Source organism: Crocodylus siamensis, chromosome 5 (genome assembly GCF_052110815.1).
Source record: "Crocodylus siamensis isolate JL-2025a chromosome 5, ASM5211081v1, whole genome shotgun sequence".
In the NCBI taxonomy this organism is placed as follows: Eukaryota; Metazoa; Chordata; order Crocodylia; family Crocodylidae; genus Crocodylus; species Crocodylus siamensis.
Genome location: NC_143399.1, coordinates 67680247 through 67697212, shown reverse-complemented (window position 1 = coordinate 67697212; position 16966 = coordinate 67680247). Strand labels below are relative to the sequence as shown.

Here is a 16966-nt window from a genome sequence, read left to right as displayed (position 1 = left end):
TGGTTTCAGTCCTCCCAACCTTGGGGATGTCTAGTCTGTCCTCTTCTACCAACAGCATGTACTTTCCTCTTCTGTTGCTAGGACTCCATAACTGATTTTCCCACCAGGCAAACTCTCTGCAGGTGTGGATAAATACTTCTTGCTGCCAGAAGTCACAAGGTCCAGCTTCCTGGGAGTCCATATCCTCCTCCTTCTCTGGTGCCACCTCTGGCAATCCTTCCTCTGCAGGCCTAGAAGTCCAGCATTGAATTGATGAAGTCCTTATGGAGCCTCACCACCTCCTTCTGTACTTCTCTTACCTGCTGTCTAAAAGATACCACCAAGGGGCACTACTCACATTGCAGGCACTCCCCCACCTGACTGCCACTGGAAGGACCCTGAAAGCTACAGTCTCTACAGTGCCAAACCAGGACCTGTACAGTGGACAGTCCTGGCTGAAAAGACACCTTGCAGGTGGAAGCAGAGAAAGCTGGCAGTGGCTCTGGCACTGTGATGTCCTCTAGCCATATCTTTGGATCTCCTAAATCCACCACCTCTCTCTTCTTGCCCCTTTCTCCAAGCAAACCTTTCCTAGCCAACTCCCTTGAAAGCTGGCCTGTTTACTGCTTCTTGACCCTGAAAGGTTCTCTTGTCCCTACTAACCTGTTTCCTCTCATGAAGCTTACAGTGAAGGAAGGTGAGATAGTTTTCAAGCAAACTCCCTAGAGAACTCCCCACTCACTTTGGACTCTAGTGAAACAAAGGGTTGAATTCTTAGTTTTACTGCTGAGTTTTAGCTACTTGTGCTTAATAGATGTAGCTTAGTTACTCTAAGGAAAGAGCTAACCATACAGGCTCCCCTTCAAAGAAGTGGGGTAGAAAATTGAACTGCGAACTGTCTTACAAACTGCTTGCAAACAGCCCTGTTTGCTGCCCCTCTTCACTCACTCCCTGGTCTCTCGGGGAGTCTCCTTCATACCCTTCTGGGCCTGTGGCTCTGCCCCCTGGTTAGGGCTTTTGTCAAACATAGGCAGCAATCACGCAGCCAATCACGCAGCTTGCAGCACTCCCAGCTGCTCAGGGCACATGTCCAAACAAGTCCCACAAGCCAAACACACAAGCAGCCCTTGTTCACTACCTTTCCAGAGCAGGATATGGTTTCATAGTTTCATAGTTGGTAGGTCAGAAGGGACCTGAGCACATCATCAAGTCCGACCCCCTGCCATGGCAAGAAAAAGTACTGGGGTCAAATGACCCCAGCAAGGTGTTCACCTAGCCTCCTCTTAAGGACCCCCAGGGTAGGAGCCAGCACCACTTCTCTTGGAAGCTGGTTCCAGATCCTAGCCACCCTGACCATGAAGTAGCGCCTCCTGATGTCTACTCTGAATCTACCCTCTGCCAGCTTGTGACCATTATTCTAGTCACTCCTGGTAGTGCTCGGGGGAACAGGGACTCCCCCAATGCCTGCTGGTCCCCTCTGACTAGTTTGTAACAGGCCACTAGAACCCCCCTCAGCCTTCTCTTCTGGAGGCCGAACAGGTTCAGGTCCCTTAGCCTCTCCTCACAGGACCTGCCCTGCTGCCCCCTGATCATGCAAGTGGCCCTCCGCTGGACCCTCTCTATGTTGTCCACATCCCTCTTGAAGTGCAGTGCCCAGAACTGGACGCAGTACTCCAGCTGCTGCCTGATCAGTGTCACATAGAAGGGGAGGATCACCTCCTTGAACCTGCTTGAGATGCATCTGTGGATGCATGACAAGGTATGGTTGGCCTTCCTGGCTGCATCCCCACACTGCCGGCCCATGTTCATCTTGGCATCAGTAGTGATTCCAAGATCTTTTTCTGCCTCTGCACTGATGAGAAGGGGGTTCCCCAGCTTGTATGTAATGCTGCTAGTTCTTTCTCCCCAGGTGCATCACCTTGCACTTATCAGTGTTGAAACCCATCCTGTTCCCATCCGCCCACCCCTGTAACCTGTCTAGGTCCGATTGCAGCCTATTCCTCCCTTCTAGTGTGCCCACATCCCCCTACATCTTAGTGTCATCAGCAAATTTGAACAGGGTGCTTTTTACCCAGTCATCCAAGTCACTGATGATGTTGAACAGTGCGGGCCCGAGGACCAAGCTCTGGGGGACCCCACTGCCCACATCCCTCTAGGTCGAAAATGACCCACCCACCACCACTCTCTGGGTGCGGCCCTCCAGCCAGTTAGCAACCCAATTGACTGTATAGGTGTCGACACCATAGTCCCCTGGTTTTTTAATAAGAATGGGGTGAGTGTCGAAGGCCTTCCTGAAGTCCAGAACGACCACGTCCACTGCTACCCCTGCATCTAAGGATTTTATGTCCTGGTCATAGAAGGCCACCAAGTTGGTCTGACAGGACCTGCCTCTAATAAACCCATGTTGGTTGCCCCTAAGCATAACCTCCCCAACTGGCCCCTTGTGGACATGCGCCAGGATAATTCTCTCAAAAAACTTACCCAGGATTGAGGTAAGACTAACTGGCCAATGGTTGGTGCCTAGTGCCTAGCTCATTGGTGATACGTAGGGGGTACATGCGGGTGCCCCCGCTGAGATTGGTGGTGTACCCACCTGTGGGTGGTCGCCGCTTGCCACCCTCCCCGCCCCTTTCCTACCAACACTTCCAGCAGCATTTTCAGGTGGTCGCCCATCGCTATTGGCCACCACAGACACTGCTGGTGGCATCTGCAGATGGTCGCCAACCACCGGTCATCACCTGCTACTGCTGCCTGCCTCCACAGTCACCATGCCCCCCCCAACCTCCAGGGGCATGTGTCGTTCATAGCCTAGCCCCTCTCCCTCTCTTCTCATGCTCCCATGAACTACTTGCAAACTGCCTTGTATGTTGCTCTCAAGTAGCTCTGATTTTCTGTTTTGATATCCATGACTTCCAGATGAAGTAGTTTTTGGGAGAAAGGTGGTTGTAGCTTACACATTAATAACTATATAGATAGCTTCAGGTTGACAGACACTGAAATGACCATATTTTTCCAATAAATTTTCTGTGAAGGTGTGATTTGTGAAACTCTGACCTCTTTCTGTAAAGTGTGCATTTACATATATTTAAAATTTATAAATCTTGACAGATTCCACATATTTATAACCTTCTTGAGGGGGAAAAAAGCCTAAGGAAGGTTACAGATCTTTGCATCTGTGTCTCTGGATATGTTAAACTGAGTTTAAATAATACAGAAAAAAATTGGCTTACCCATTCTGCTTGGAACTTATTTTTGTTTTTTGTTTTCCCTCCATCTGCTTTATTTAAAGAGGCTGCATAGAAATAGTAATACTGAGCTTGAAAGCAGGAGAATTGTAACAAGGATTTACTCTTTACAGAATATTCCTAGTTACAGCTCCATGTTTAGAATCTGTCAGTTTAACAAACAGCATTCTGTTTTTCCAATTATGCTTTATTCTCTTTCTCCATGTTATATTTGAGTCCCAATGAATTGTTCTCAGTTTTAAGATCCAGATGTATTGATAGGAAATTGAGAGAGAGAAAAAGTATTTCTCTGAGTAGGTAGGAGGAAGTTGCCTCTGGGGAGGTCAGACTTAGTGCTTTAGTCCTTTTTCTTGCATTTCACATGAATATGTCAGAGAATGTGGCAGTGACCAAAATGGAAGCTCATTATCTGAGACCCAGCTCATGCAGTGGGTGTGATTGAAAAGCTTTAGAGCCTGAAGGTCTTTAGATAGAGAGAAACATAATTGTAATTATAAGAAAAAAAAGTTTGACTAATTACACAAGGGTCTTAAATTGATTCTTCCATCAATATGTGAATAGAACTCCCATTAACATGCACAGTTAAGCATATTCTTACACCTAGTTCTGCTTAATATAAATGTCGACACCTTGCTATCCAACAGTGCTGTCCACTAGTACTAGCCCACGCAGTAACTGTCATTGATTTATAAAAATACAGAGCAGTTATTTACTTTATGAGTGCAAATCACCCTAAACATGAGTACTGATAAAAACCTAGATTAGATTGCCATGATTCAACATGGCTCAGAATAGCTGATAGCTTGCAGTGGCCTTTCAAAATATCCCCAGCCTACCAATGAAGTAGCCTATATAAGGAAGAAGATTGTAGCATACAAACTAATACATCACAAGCCCAGGAGCAGAATAATTCACTTTCACCTTGCCTGAGAGGACAAGAGCAGTAAAAGCTTCACATTATTGGCAAGATTTTTTTTTTATTTAACCTATGGTTCAAACCTCCAACCACCTCAGCAGCTTTCCAGCTGGAGCTGCTGACATCTCCCACCTAATCAAATGGTGGATTATCTTGTCCTGATAAATTGGAGCAGTGTCTGGTGAAAAGTCTTTCCTGAAGTACTCTGCTAACCTGTAGCTAATAGGGTGGCAGATATCTGGATCAATCCCCAAAGCTTGTACTACAAAGTGTATCTAATGATTTGTGGTGAACAGTGTAAATGTTTTAAGGGGAGACATTACTAAATGGGAACATAGTTAAGCATGATAAATGTGACGCCAGGAGAAATAAAAAGCATGAAAGCTATAGTGATGTTGTTTCACATAGAGAGTGTATGGGGTCTGTATTGTGAATTCTAAAGCACTCGCTCTACAAGTGACTTTTTAGGAAATGCACTTGTCCTGGAAAGGAATTCTCCTTGCTTGGCTGCTGTATTCTTTTAAAAAGAAGCAGAGCTATTCAGCCATTAGACACTTGCTCATTGTTTTGTGTGTGACTAGATTATTGGCCCAATATATTCAGGATAAATAAATTATTTTTCTTTCTCTAAAAGCCACTAAGAAAAACACTTAAATCACAAAATCTAAGAAACTATATATTTTTTTCTAATTTAACAAATCAAGCAGACAGGAAAAATCTAGTTAAGATTGAGATATTCCCTCCAAGTATTTATTTTCTTTCTTTACTTTGCTCCTGAACAATAGAGAGAGGTAGCCTGGCCTTCTTCTTGAACAATAGAAATGCAATTCTAATGTGTCAAGCCAGGAATGTCTCTGTGTACTGTAGGCAGTCATACAATGCTGCTAGTAAAGCTGTTCTGTTTTTCTTCCATAGGGGAATCCCTACATGTGCAATAATGAATGTGATGCAAGTACACAAGAGCTGGCACATCCACCTGAACTAATGTTTGACCTTGAAGGAAGACATCCCTCCACATTTTGGCAGTCTACAACTTGGAAGGACTACCCAAAGCCTCTCCATGTTAACATTACCCTCTCCTGGAACAAAACCATTGAATTAACAGATAACATAGTTATCACCTTTGAATCTGCACGTCCAGACCAAATGATCCTGGAGAAATCACTTGACTATGGGCGAACATGGCAACCCTACCAGTATTACGCTACAGACTGCTTAGATGCTTTCCATATGGATCCAAAATCAGTGAAGGATTTATCACAGCACACAGTTCTAGAAATCATTTGCACAGAAGAGTATTCAACTGGGTACATGACAAATAGTAAAATAATCCACTTTGAAATCAAAGATAGGTTTGCATTTTTTGCTGGACCTCGGCTTCATAATATGGCTTCCCTGTATGGCCAGCTTGATACAACCAAGAAGCTAAGAGATTTCTTTACTATCACAGACCTGAGGCTAAGATTGTTAAGGCCAGCCACTGGAGAAATATATGTAGATGAGCAACATTTGGCACGCTACTTTTATGCAATCTCTGACATAAGGGTATATGGAAGGTAAGAGAACATATGCCTTTCAGAATGGGTATATATATTATTTTCCTTAGAGAATGATCAGATTTTTCCATTCCCCTAAATATTACAACTTTTTTTTTTTCCAGGATCTAGCTCAGTAAAAATCAGTTTCTGAAAGCAGTGGATATGTCTGATTCAGAAGTATTTAAGTCATTAGAGTTGTCCTGTCATTTGACAAATCTCTGTAGGTTTGAGTGGAATATGTTTTTTAAATTGGGTTAGCAATGTCTATCCTTTTAGGTCTGGGAGTGAAACACAACTCGGTATAAGGAATGCTGCACCAGACGCTCCCTTCACATACTTAGGACCAGTTATCACAGAAATCAAAGGAGACAGATTACTGTGCTTTAATGCGGGCCCTTATTGTAAGGGGTAAGCAATATGAAGGCCTTGCATATCTCTTTTCTTGAACTAAGGGGAACTTCTTCTTTTGAATTGTATAGTTGTGTGTTTAAGTTAATGAAGACAATGGAGGCTAGAATGCATTTTAACATACTTTAGGTGATTTGAATAAAGGTAAGGTAGAGAAATCAAACCAATATTTTGGAAAACAAAATATTGTAGGCCAATTAGGACACAATACTAGGTACTGCACCCCAGATTAAGCAAATTAACTATCCTGTGTCCAGTAATGACTTACACCAAGTGTCAGACCAATGAAGGACAGTTTTGAGCAAAGTTTCTTGTGGCTTAACACTAACTGCTCCTGGAGATCATTAGTCAGTCAGGTTTCAATACACGGGGTTAAAGCTTTTGGAATCCCACTAAGCTGTTGGAAAAGCTAGTTCCTTTTATAAATTTTAAAAGTGATATTTTAAATTAATTGGATGCCACTTTATGCATTGGTCATCAAAAGAGGTAAATATCTCTTTTGATACTGTCATTTTACTTACTTTTTTGCATGTACCTCTTAGCCATACCTTCCATAATTTCATAGAATCATAGAAGTAGGGTCGGAAGGGACCTTATAGACCTTCAAGTCTGATCCCCTGCCTGGGCAGGAGAAAAACTGGGCTCAAATGACTCCAGCCAGATAGGCATCAAGCCTCTTCTTAAAGACCCCCAGGGTACGAGCCAGCACTACTTCCCTTGGAAGTTGGTTCCAGATCCTAGCCGCCCTAACTGTGAAGTAGTTCTTACGGATGTCTAATCTAAACCTACTCTCCAACAACTTATGGGCTGTTATTCCTTGTTATGCCAGCGGGGCGCTAGGGGAAACAAGGTCTCTCCCAAACCCTTCTGGTCCCCCTAGTGAGTTTATAGATGGTCACCAGGTCCCCCCTCAGCCTTCCCCCTCAGCCTTCTCTTGTGAAGGCTGAATAGGTTCAGGTCCCACAGTCTGTCATTGTAGGGTCTGCCCTATTGTCCCCAGATCATGAGGGTGGCCCTCCTCTGGACCCTCTCCATGTTGTCCACATCCCTCCTGAAGTGGGGCGCACAGAACTGGACACAGTACTCCAGCTGTGGCCTGACCAGTGTTGTATAGAGGGGGAGGATCACCTCCTTGGCCCTACTTGAGATGCACCTGTGGATGCACAACAAGGCCTGGTTAGCCCTGCCAACCGTGACCTCGCATTGTCGGCCCATGTTCATCATGGAGTCAATAAGGACTCCAAGATCCCTTTCTGCCTCCGTGCTCTCAAGAAGGGAGTTTCCCATCTTATAAGTGTGCTGCTGGTTACTACTGCCCAAGTGCAGCACCCTGCACTTGTCAGTATTGAATTGCATCCTGTTTTTGTTAGCCCACCCCTGTAACCTACCCAGGTCTTGCTGCAGTCTTTCCCTCCCTACTAGCATGCTCACCTCACCCCAAATTTTGGTATCATCAGCAAATTTAAACAGGGTGCTTTTCACCCCGTCATCCAAATCGCTGCCCACTTCTCCCCAGGTTGAATATGACCCATCCACCACCACCCTCTGAGTGCGACCCTTCAGCCAATCTGCAATCCATCTGACTGTGTAGGCATCAATGCCACAGTGACCCAATTTCTTAATGAGGATGGGTGGGAGATGGTGTCATAGGCCTTGCTGAAGTCCAGAAAGACTACATCCACGGCAACACCTGCATCCAAGGCTTTTGTGACCTGATCATAAAAGGCAATCAGGTTCGTCTGACATGACCTCCCCCTAATGAAACCATGCTGGTTGCCTTTGAGCATCATCTCTGAAGTCGGCCCCTCACAGATGTACTCCACAATGATCTTCTCAAAGAGTTTCCCTAGGATTGAGGTAAGACTGACGGGCGTATAGTTGCCCGGGTCCTCCCTCCTCCCTTTTTTAAAGATGGGGACTACGTTGGCTACCTTCCAATCATCCGGCACCTGGCCCGAGCACCACGAGCGCTTGTAAAGCCATGCCAAGGGCCCTGCAATAACCCCGGCTAACTCCTTCAACACCCTGGGGTGGAGAGCATCTGGACCCGCTGTTTTGAACACGTCCAGCCCCTCCAGAAGCTCTCTAACCCGGTCCTCCCCAACCTGAGGTCTGGAGGCGTTCCCCTCGAGTCTGTCCTGCATCACTGTGGGGAAGTCCCGGTCCCTGCCCAAGAAAACAGAGGTGAAGAATTGGTTAAAGAGGTCTGCTCTCTCCTCTGGCGCAACCACAAGATTGCCCAGAGGATCTTGCAGGGACAATAATTTAAAGAATCCACAACTGTTTCTTAAAAATCTGAACAGCATTTGTATGTGTACAAACAAAAAATCTACTTGTGGTACTAAAACGATACTGGAGGGATAAAGAATGTTACATACTTTAAAGTAATAAGTAACGATAATTGACATTGACAACAGGATGATTATGTAGCATACGTACTTCTAGGTTTGTTGTTATTTGGAAGGTTACATAAGAGGTTTTTTATTTTTTATACAGAAGATTGCATGTGTCTAAGCATTTGCACACTTACAAGAAGATCTGTTTTATCTGTTCAAAAGATTTCTGATATAGTTAAATTATTATAATTAAGTATATTGTTAGTATGCATGTACACAAAGCAGGAAAATATTGTCATTTTCATGGCTTTGAATATATCAACACTTTCTTAATCCAAGTATATATTTTAATGACTGGTAGTTACAGAAGTCAGAATGGGGTTGCATAGCTTGCTTAGCCCATAACTACTATTATAATTGCTCCTTGCCAAATATAAGTACATACATACTTACAGCATCATTATTTGAAAAGATAAAATTATTGGGTGAATGTTTTTGTATCAAGATTTGTTGTGATATATACCCATGATATTATGTAATTATTAGGAGTCTCATGGAAGTGTAAAACAGTAATTGATATAGCTGAATATATTAATATCTGTGTAGAAGAATTGCAGCATACATGTTAGTCAGTCATCAATTTCCATTCTTCACTTTCTGGTTCCCTTTAGATGTACTAACTAAAATCCTGGATCAGACTAAAATGATGGATTAAAAAATCTCACACTTTGAGAGAGCACTATGTCCCATCTGAAAAATCCATGGACTTTAGAAATTAAATCAGACCCAAAGAAGGATTTTAGCAAGGTTTTTGAAATGGGATCCCACAACACTCTCACCATCAAGCCAAGGACATACAGGTTGGAGGAATAGACTGTAAGGTGGATAGAAAACTGGCTGGATAGCAGGGCTCAAAGAGCAGTAATTAATTAATGGCTCAATGTTTAATTAGTAAATAATTAATGGCTCCTGTATTCAGCACTGGTGAGGCCACATCTGAAGTACTGTATCAAGTTTTGGGCCCCCCACTCCAGAAAGATACAGACAAATTGGAGAGAATCCAGCAGCAGCGAAAATGGTAAGGGGGATGGGCCACATTATTTATGAGAAGAAGCTGAGGGAAACGGGCATATTTCATTTGGAGAAGAGAAGACTGAAGGGGGATTTAATAAGAGTCTTCGACTACCTAAAGATTGGTTCCAATGAGGATGGAGCTAGACTGTTGTCAGTGGTGGCAGATAACAGAACAAGGAGCAGTGGTGTAAAGTTGCATCAGGGGAAGTTTAGTTTAGATATTAGGAAAAACTTTCTCAGGAGGAGGGTAGTAAAACACTGGGACAGGCTACTCATCCTTAGAAGTTTTTAAGACTTGGCTAGACAAAGCCTTGGTTAGGATGATATAGCTGGGGAAGGTCCTGCTTTGAGCAGAAGGTTGGACTCGATGACCGCTTGAGGTTCCTTCCAACCCTAATTTTCTGTTATTCTAAGGATTAGGTTGACTCCAACAAGCAACACAGTATCACACTTCTAGGGCCAAATTCTAATTAACCTGTAAGGTAGTTCATCTTAAGCACTGCAGTCCCTAAAACATAAGCACCCTGCACCAGAAGGGTAATCCAAATCTGCAGATCCAAAGCTGCAACTACCAACTGAGATTTTGAATTAAAGTAGTTTATCATCATGTTTGTGCTGAACCTACTCTTCAACTATAAAGTGGGTGTACTGTAGGCAGGCTTATGGGATTAGACCGTTTAGGGAACTTGGATAGCACTCTGCCTAGTTTCTGGACCTTAATTGGACTTGGGTAAGAGCTAGAAATCTAACTATTTCCATCTGGACATACACAGGAGTGGAAGCACAGGTACCTGTGGAACTTTTAGGTAAAAAAAAGTGACTCCAGGCTTAGACAGCTGTTGAACAGGAAGTTTTGGTTCACAATATGAATTTAGGCATCTAATATCTGCCTGAATCTTTCCTTAGGTTGAGCTCTTCGCCTGTACCTTATCACAAAAATCGTTTTAAATAAAAAAGAGCATGTTGCAAATGCATTACAATCAGAAGTCTTTCAAAACAGTTAAAAGACTGTATAGTAATCCTGTGACAAATTGGTGTTAAAAATTAAGTGTGACCATACAGAGAATTTATCTGATGGTGACACTTGTTAGCTAAGCTCTAATCAGACAAACACTACAAAGGGGTTATCCAATATGTAATCCTATAGTAGTAGATTACATTTGTGTGAATTCTTTATCGTTCTGCTGACAGAAATAAATCCACCACTTTCAGGGCTTTAGACCTTTCATTTCTTTCTGCAGTATATGTTAGTATCATAGTATCATAGTAGCTAGAGTCAGAAGGGACCTAGGTAGATCATCTAGTCCGACCCCCTGCCTTGGCAGGAAAGAGCACCGGGGTCAGATGACCCCGACAAGGTGCTCATCTAACTTCCTTTTAAAAATCCCCAGGCTAGGAGCCTGCACCACTTCCCCTGGAAGCCGGTTCCAGGCCCTAGCCGCCCTGACTGTGAAGTAGCGCCTCCTAATATCTAATCTAAACTTACCCTCCGCCAGCTTGTGACCGTTATTCCTGGTCACTCCTGGCAGCGCACGGGGGAACAGGGACTCCCCCAATACCCGCTGATCCCCCCTGACCAGTTTGTAGCAGGCCACAAGGTCCCCCCTTAACCTTCTCTTGTGGAGGCTAAACAGGTTCAGGTCCCGTAGCCTCTCCTCTTAAGGCCTGCCCTGCTGACCCCTGATCATACGAGTGGCCCTCCTCTGGACTCTTTCCATATCGTCCACGTCCCTCTTGAAGTGTGGCGCCCAGAACTGGACGCAGTACTCCAGCTGCGGCCTGACCAGTGCCGCATAGAGGGGGAGGATCACCTCCCTGGACCTGCTCGAGATGCATCTGTGGATGCATGACAGGGTACGGTTGGCCTTCTTGACTGCCTCCCCACACTGCCGGCCCATGTTCATCGTGGAGTCAATGACGACTCCAAGATCCTTTTCCGTCTCTGTGCTGGCAAGAGGGGAGTTCCCCAACCTGTAAGTGTGGTGCCGGTTCTTCCTCCCCATGTGCAACACCTTGCACTTATCAGTGTTAAACCCCATCCTATTCTCATCCGCCCACCGTTGCAACCTGTCAAGGTCAGCTTGTAGCCTATTGCACCCTTCTAGTGCACCCACATCCCCCCACATCTTAGTGTCATCAGCAAACTTGAACAGGGTGCTTTCCACCCCGTCATCCAAGTCACTGATGAAGATGTTGAACAGTGCGGGCCCGAGGACCGAGCCCTGCGGAACCCCACTGCCCACGTCCTTCCAGGTCGAGAAGAACCCATCCACTACCACCCTCTGGGTGCGGCCCTCTAACCAATTGGCGACCCATTTGACCGTGTGGGCATCAACACCACAGTCTCCCAGCTTTTTGATGAGGACAGGGTGAGAGACAGTGTCGAAAGCCTTCCGGAAGTCCAGAAAGACTACATCCACAGCAACCCCTGCGTCTAATGATTTGGTGACCTGATCGTAAAAGGCCACCAGGTTGGTCTGACAAGACCTGCCACTGATGAACCCATGTTGGTTGCCCCTGAGCATGCATTCCCCCACAAGGCCCTCCTGGATGTGTGCCAGGATAATTTTTTCAAAGAGCTTACCCGGGATTGAGGTAAGACTAACTGGCCTGTAATTTCCCGGGTCCTCTTTTTTTCCCTTTTTGAAGATAGGGACCACATTGTTGATTGTCCTTGTATTAAATAAAATGGTTCATCCATCTCCAAGCACATGGGAAGGCATAGTTCGCAATCCTTGACCATGGGCTACTCCAAAGGAGTGCACTGTCAGCTTCAGCAGAGAAGAGTACTCTGTTTGATTACTGCCTAAATTCTGTAGGAAGCTATTGATAGAAGTTGCCCTGCAAAATCTAAGCAGCAGTGGTTTTCCCAGATGCCTTCAGCCTTTACCAACCAAGCTGGTCTTGCTGACCAAGTGTGCATCTTAGCAGAGCCAGGATTGTAAGCCAGGATGAGAACATAAGACAGAGTGGACATTTCTTCTCCATCTTTTTTCTTCTGAAGCAACAGAGAAAATCAAGGATGTTCTGAATTATTAACTTCAAGGAGTTTATTCCACTAGGTTTGCAAACCAACTAGATCTTCTACCAGTGGCGCCTTAACCTAAGAAATTAATTTGGAATTATTTTTTTATAAATTTATTTTTAGCCACAAATTAACATTTGGGGCATTAAAATCCTGGATTTGTATGTTAACAGTAGTTCAAGAAAGTTAGGCCTATTCCATACAAGTAGGGTACAGAGAGTCTGCTAAGCAGCTTGATATGCTGCGGATGAGTGACAGTAGAAGGCATCTTTTAGTGCTGTGTCTTTTGCTGTAAAATTCATCTGTGGATTAAGTACGGTTAACATAACCACTGATCATAACAGCATATTATAAAGGAAGTTGATTTCATATATAAATTGTTTCCTGTTGAATTTCAGGGATCAATGACTGTGCAAAGTACTTGTCTTAAAGCTGTCACATTAAATACACTGGTTATTTTCTTAAAACTTCACAATGTAATAAACCTTGGAGACTTAACCATTTCAGAAAGAATTTGTTTTCTCATTCAGTTGCATTTTGGTGTGAAATAAGCTAGATGCCTGTAGTATCAGAAATGAAAACCTATGTTTTCTTCATAAACACTTGGGCTCTTCTATTACCACTTGCTTATCCAACTTCCATTTACCACCTTTCATTTTGTGTTTATTAAGATAATGAAAAAATGGGAAACATGGCTGTTAGCAATTTCAGCTACCCCATTGAGCTCATATTATTCCAGAAACCTAATAATCCACACAAACTAATTCTGACTTATGGATGGTCTGCTTCACTAAATCAGGGTGATTTTCTCTGGTGAATAATGGACAAGGGTAGCGCGCCAGTACCTTAATTAAAGAGAGCCTCTCTTAGTCTTGATCTCATTTTAATTTACAGGGTAATACTACAATAATATCACTAATGGAAGGTACATTAAAGGGCATCAAGTAGTATTAACTGTATTAAATTATGGCACTTGTGTTAATTAACTGCTGAGGCAAGATGGTCCTAATGGCTAGAAAGATCGACTAATGCATAAACAAAGTCTGCCAGGATGAGAACGTAAGAAACAGTAGACATTTCTTCTCCATCTTTTTTTTCTAAAGCAACAGAGAAAATCAAGTATATTCTGAATAATTTACTTCAAGAAAGTATGTTTTTTTGCACTACTTGAGGAGGGACAATTTTGGGGGTTCTGAATACTTTGATTAATTGAACAGTGGTTTTGGTTTTTTTAAAATTTACTAAGAGCTTGATAACAAATATTTTTTAAATTGAGGGAAAGTCTCCTGGCTTTGGGTCAGGCAGCATCAGGTTTAGACAAATTAATCCTTAGAGTAAAAATAGACATTACTGTTAAGTTTTACAGTTCTGACTTTTAATGGTATGTATATGTACATGTTGGCTATAGCTTAGGATAAACTTATATCCCACATGTATTGAAAAAATATTGGCTGGCTGAGGCAAAGAATATTATTGCTCATTCAAGGCCAGTTTTTCAATCTAAAAGCCAGTACTTCCCGTTAGAAGTGAAAATATCCCATTTCTATATAATATGTATTGTTAAGCCCCTTAGAATTTATTTTTATGTTCTTTCTCTGTTTGAAGCTTCTGTATTTAAGCTCTAGGGTTATCTGACCCTGTCTCAGATCCAGTCCCAGTTCCAGGAGTAATAGCAATCTCTATCTTGCATTACTTAAGTGAAAAATGTCTTCAGTTTTAACAGTTTCTCTCCCTCCTTTTTCCCATTCTAAATTTAACCTACCTTACAAGTGGAATAAGTTACATTTGTGGAAAAGTACATTTGCTGCACTGTTGTGGTTTTGTTGAGTTTTCTTTTGTTTTTGTTATTTGTTTTTTTCCAGCCAGCATGCCCTGAAGTCTGCTTTGACTATCCAATATTAATGAGATCTCACTCATTTAGAAGTGGGTAAGGGGTCTTTACAGCCATTTAAAAAAGCAAACTGCCAGCCACAGTCTGAGACCTGCTGTGCAAATTGCAGAGGATGTTCACAAAGTAATGGCGCAGATTATGTTAGGCTATATTGCTTGTATTCTCTGGATGATACACAAATTCCCTGTGTTCCAAATGGATTAAATGGGTTAAATCCTGCCCTCAGTTAGTTACACTGATGTAAATCTGGAAACGTTGGTCTAATGTCATGAATCTGTAATGTGCCCAAAAATAGAATTTGGCCATACAGAAACTGTAAATTATAGAGAGACTTTACCTTTATTTTTAATAGGAAATTTTCCCATTCAGCTTCAGTTTAAGCCTAAATCCTCAAAGTAAAGATACGCAAACTACAAGGTTTCAAGTGGACAGCTGAGGCCCATTCTCTTTTTCAAATATATGTTTACAATACTTAAGATTCCTTAATTTACAAAGAAAAGGCTTGCATACGCATCTTGTTTTCCTTTGAGATTTTTACTCATATTTGGAGTGAATGTATTTAATAATTTTTCCAATTAAATTCCGAACTTCATTAGAGGACAGAAAAAAACAACGTATGTATTTAAAAGCTTGTCAGTTTATCCTAACTCCCAAGTGTAAATAGAAAAACATTATATCTACTCTAGTAGGTCATTAAGGAAGAGGATCTCTCATTTTCTATGAACACTTCAAGCCTTTTAAAGAAAACACCGTGAATTGAACTAATTAAATGACTTCAGTATTCATCCACCCCTGTTAACAGTCTTTTAGGAAGGTATGTTAATTTACTCTACCCTGTTCCACATGGTCAAATAATTTTTGTTTTCAACTTCCATGCTTGTATTTAAGAATTATGAATATGTTTAAAGATCAATTTGAAAGTGCCGTCCATCCATGGTAGAGAGAATGGAACAATGCATTTGAGAACATGATTGGATCTTTATTTTCTTCTGTGCCACTGTGGATACTGATGTATTTAAACTATCACTCTCCACTAAGCACCTTTACAAAGTAGCATTTGCTCGCCCTCTATTTTTTGTGAAGTGTCAAGTGTTTCCTTAAAAACCACAGAGCTCCCTTTTGAGAACACTCAGTATGTTCCAGGATCAGTGCTTTTGTCAGGGGTAGAACCAATCACTTTTGTGAGTATGAGCCACTTTGTCAGTGAACATTAGAGAGGCATAAGTGAAAATCCTGATGAAAGAAAATAGAAATTTCCTTTCTATGTGACTTTGTAATACAATACACGGTCAAAAAAAAACCTCCAAAGACCTTTCTGAATAAATTCAGAGATTCAACTATAAATCATCCTTAGCAGAATCTTTCTTTTTAAAAGCTTTTTCTTTCAGAGAGTCCAGGCAAACATAAACCATTAAATAAACTTGTAGATCTACTGACTCATGGTTATGAAAGTTTCCAAGCACCAAGCAGTCCCTCAAGTTGAAGTTGAAGCTATGTCTGTATATTTCATTCTGAGTTAAAAGTTTAAATCATTTCAGCTATTTTATATGTAGCAACTAGTATTTACATGTTCTATATTGAAATAAAGTGTAGCCTTTTCAAATTCAAACCATCCATTTTTTCAGTGCTTTAAACCATGGTTTGGTAACCATGGTTACCAATCTTAATGTGAACTGCTTACAGACGTGAAAAAAAACCCCAGCGCTTTACTTTCAGCTCAGTGCATGCCTGCACCAAGCACAGCACATGCCCAAAAGAGGCACTGCAATAATTTGTCTTGGCTCACCCAACATCTGTGTAAGTTGCATGCTTTAGCAGGGCTTTTTTGCACATTTATCTAATAGCTGATTGATTCAGCTTTACATAAAAATGCCATAAAGCCCTGCTGAAGCACTTGATCTATACTGACACTGGGGAGCCAGGTCAAATTAACGTGCTTCCTCTTCCAGTAAAGCGCTGTTTGTTTTTCCATGTCTACCAGTACCCATGATGATTCAGAGATAAAAACGTGGCAGATTCTCTTTTGTCCTATGACCACTTTAGACCACTATGATACCAGAAGGATCTTAAAGGAGATTGGAATGGCCCATGGAAAATATACACTCTGCATAAAAGGACTCCTCGCCTGGTCTGGAGCTTCCATAGAGCTTCTGTAACCATACTGTTTCCAGTAATGTAAAGCGTGCAGTAAGAGCTGGGTGGAATTACTGTACTCCAGGTATTCTTGTCTATCTGTAGCCCAAAGGAAAGAGTGTAAGTTGGTTGGTCCTCACCACCCTTCTTAACTGTTCATACAGACACCAACTATATGAGAATTTTAGTCAAAGAAACTAGCAGTGGAAATCATGCAGAGTATTTGAAGTATATGTGTTGTCATTACATTGTCAGCAGCTGTCTAGTAATAATGAGCATTCTGGTCCCTTACCAGCTGTAGGCAAGTATTATGTGTAGTCTTGGCCACCATTACTAGTCAGATAAGATGTGTGCAGTTATTTTTGTGCTTTTCATTAGGGAAGAGAATTACACATGCTCAGGATCTAACTCTTCCTAGATA

The 16966-nt window shown here is 42.4% G+C and overlaps 1 protein-coding gene across 8 annotated transcripts in view; it reads left to right on the top strand.

The window, feature by feature from the left end:
• NTNG1 (netrin G1) overlaps nucleotides 1-16966 on the top strand; it is a 304356-nt gene that overhangs the window by 157182 nt on the left and 130208 nt on the right. For all 8 annotated transcript variants that reach the window (XM_090048807.1, XM_090048806.1, XM_090048809.1 and 5 more), the window contains exon 3: nucleotides 5056-5696. In XM_090048807.1, coding sequence (XP_089904933.1) covers nucleotides 5056-5696 — 641 coding nt within the window. The remainder of the gene's footprint in view (nucleotides 1-5055; nucleotides 5697-16966) is intronic.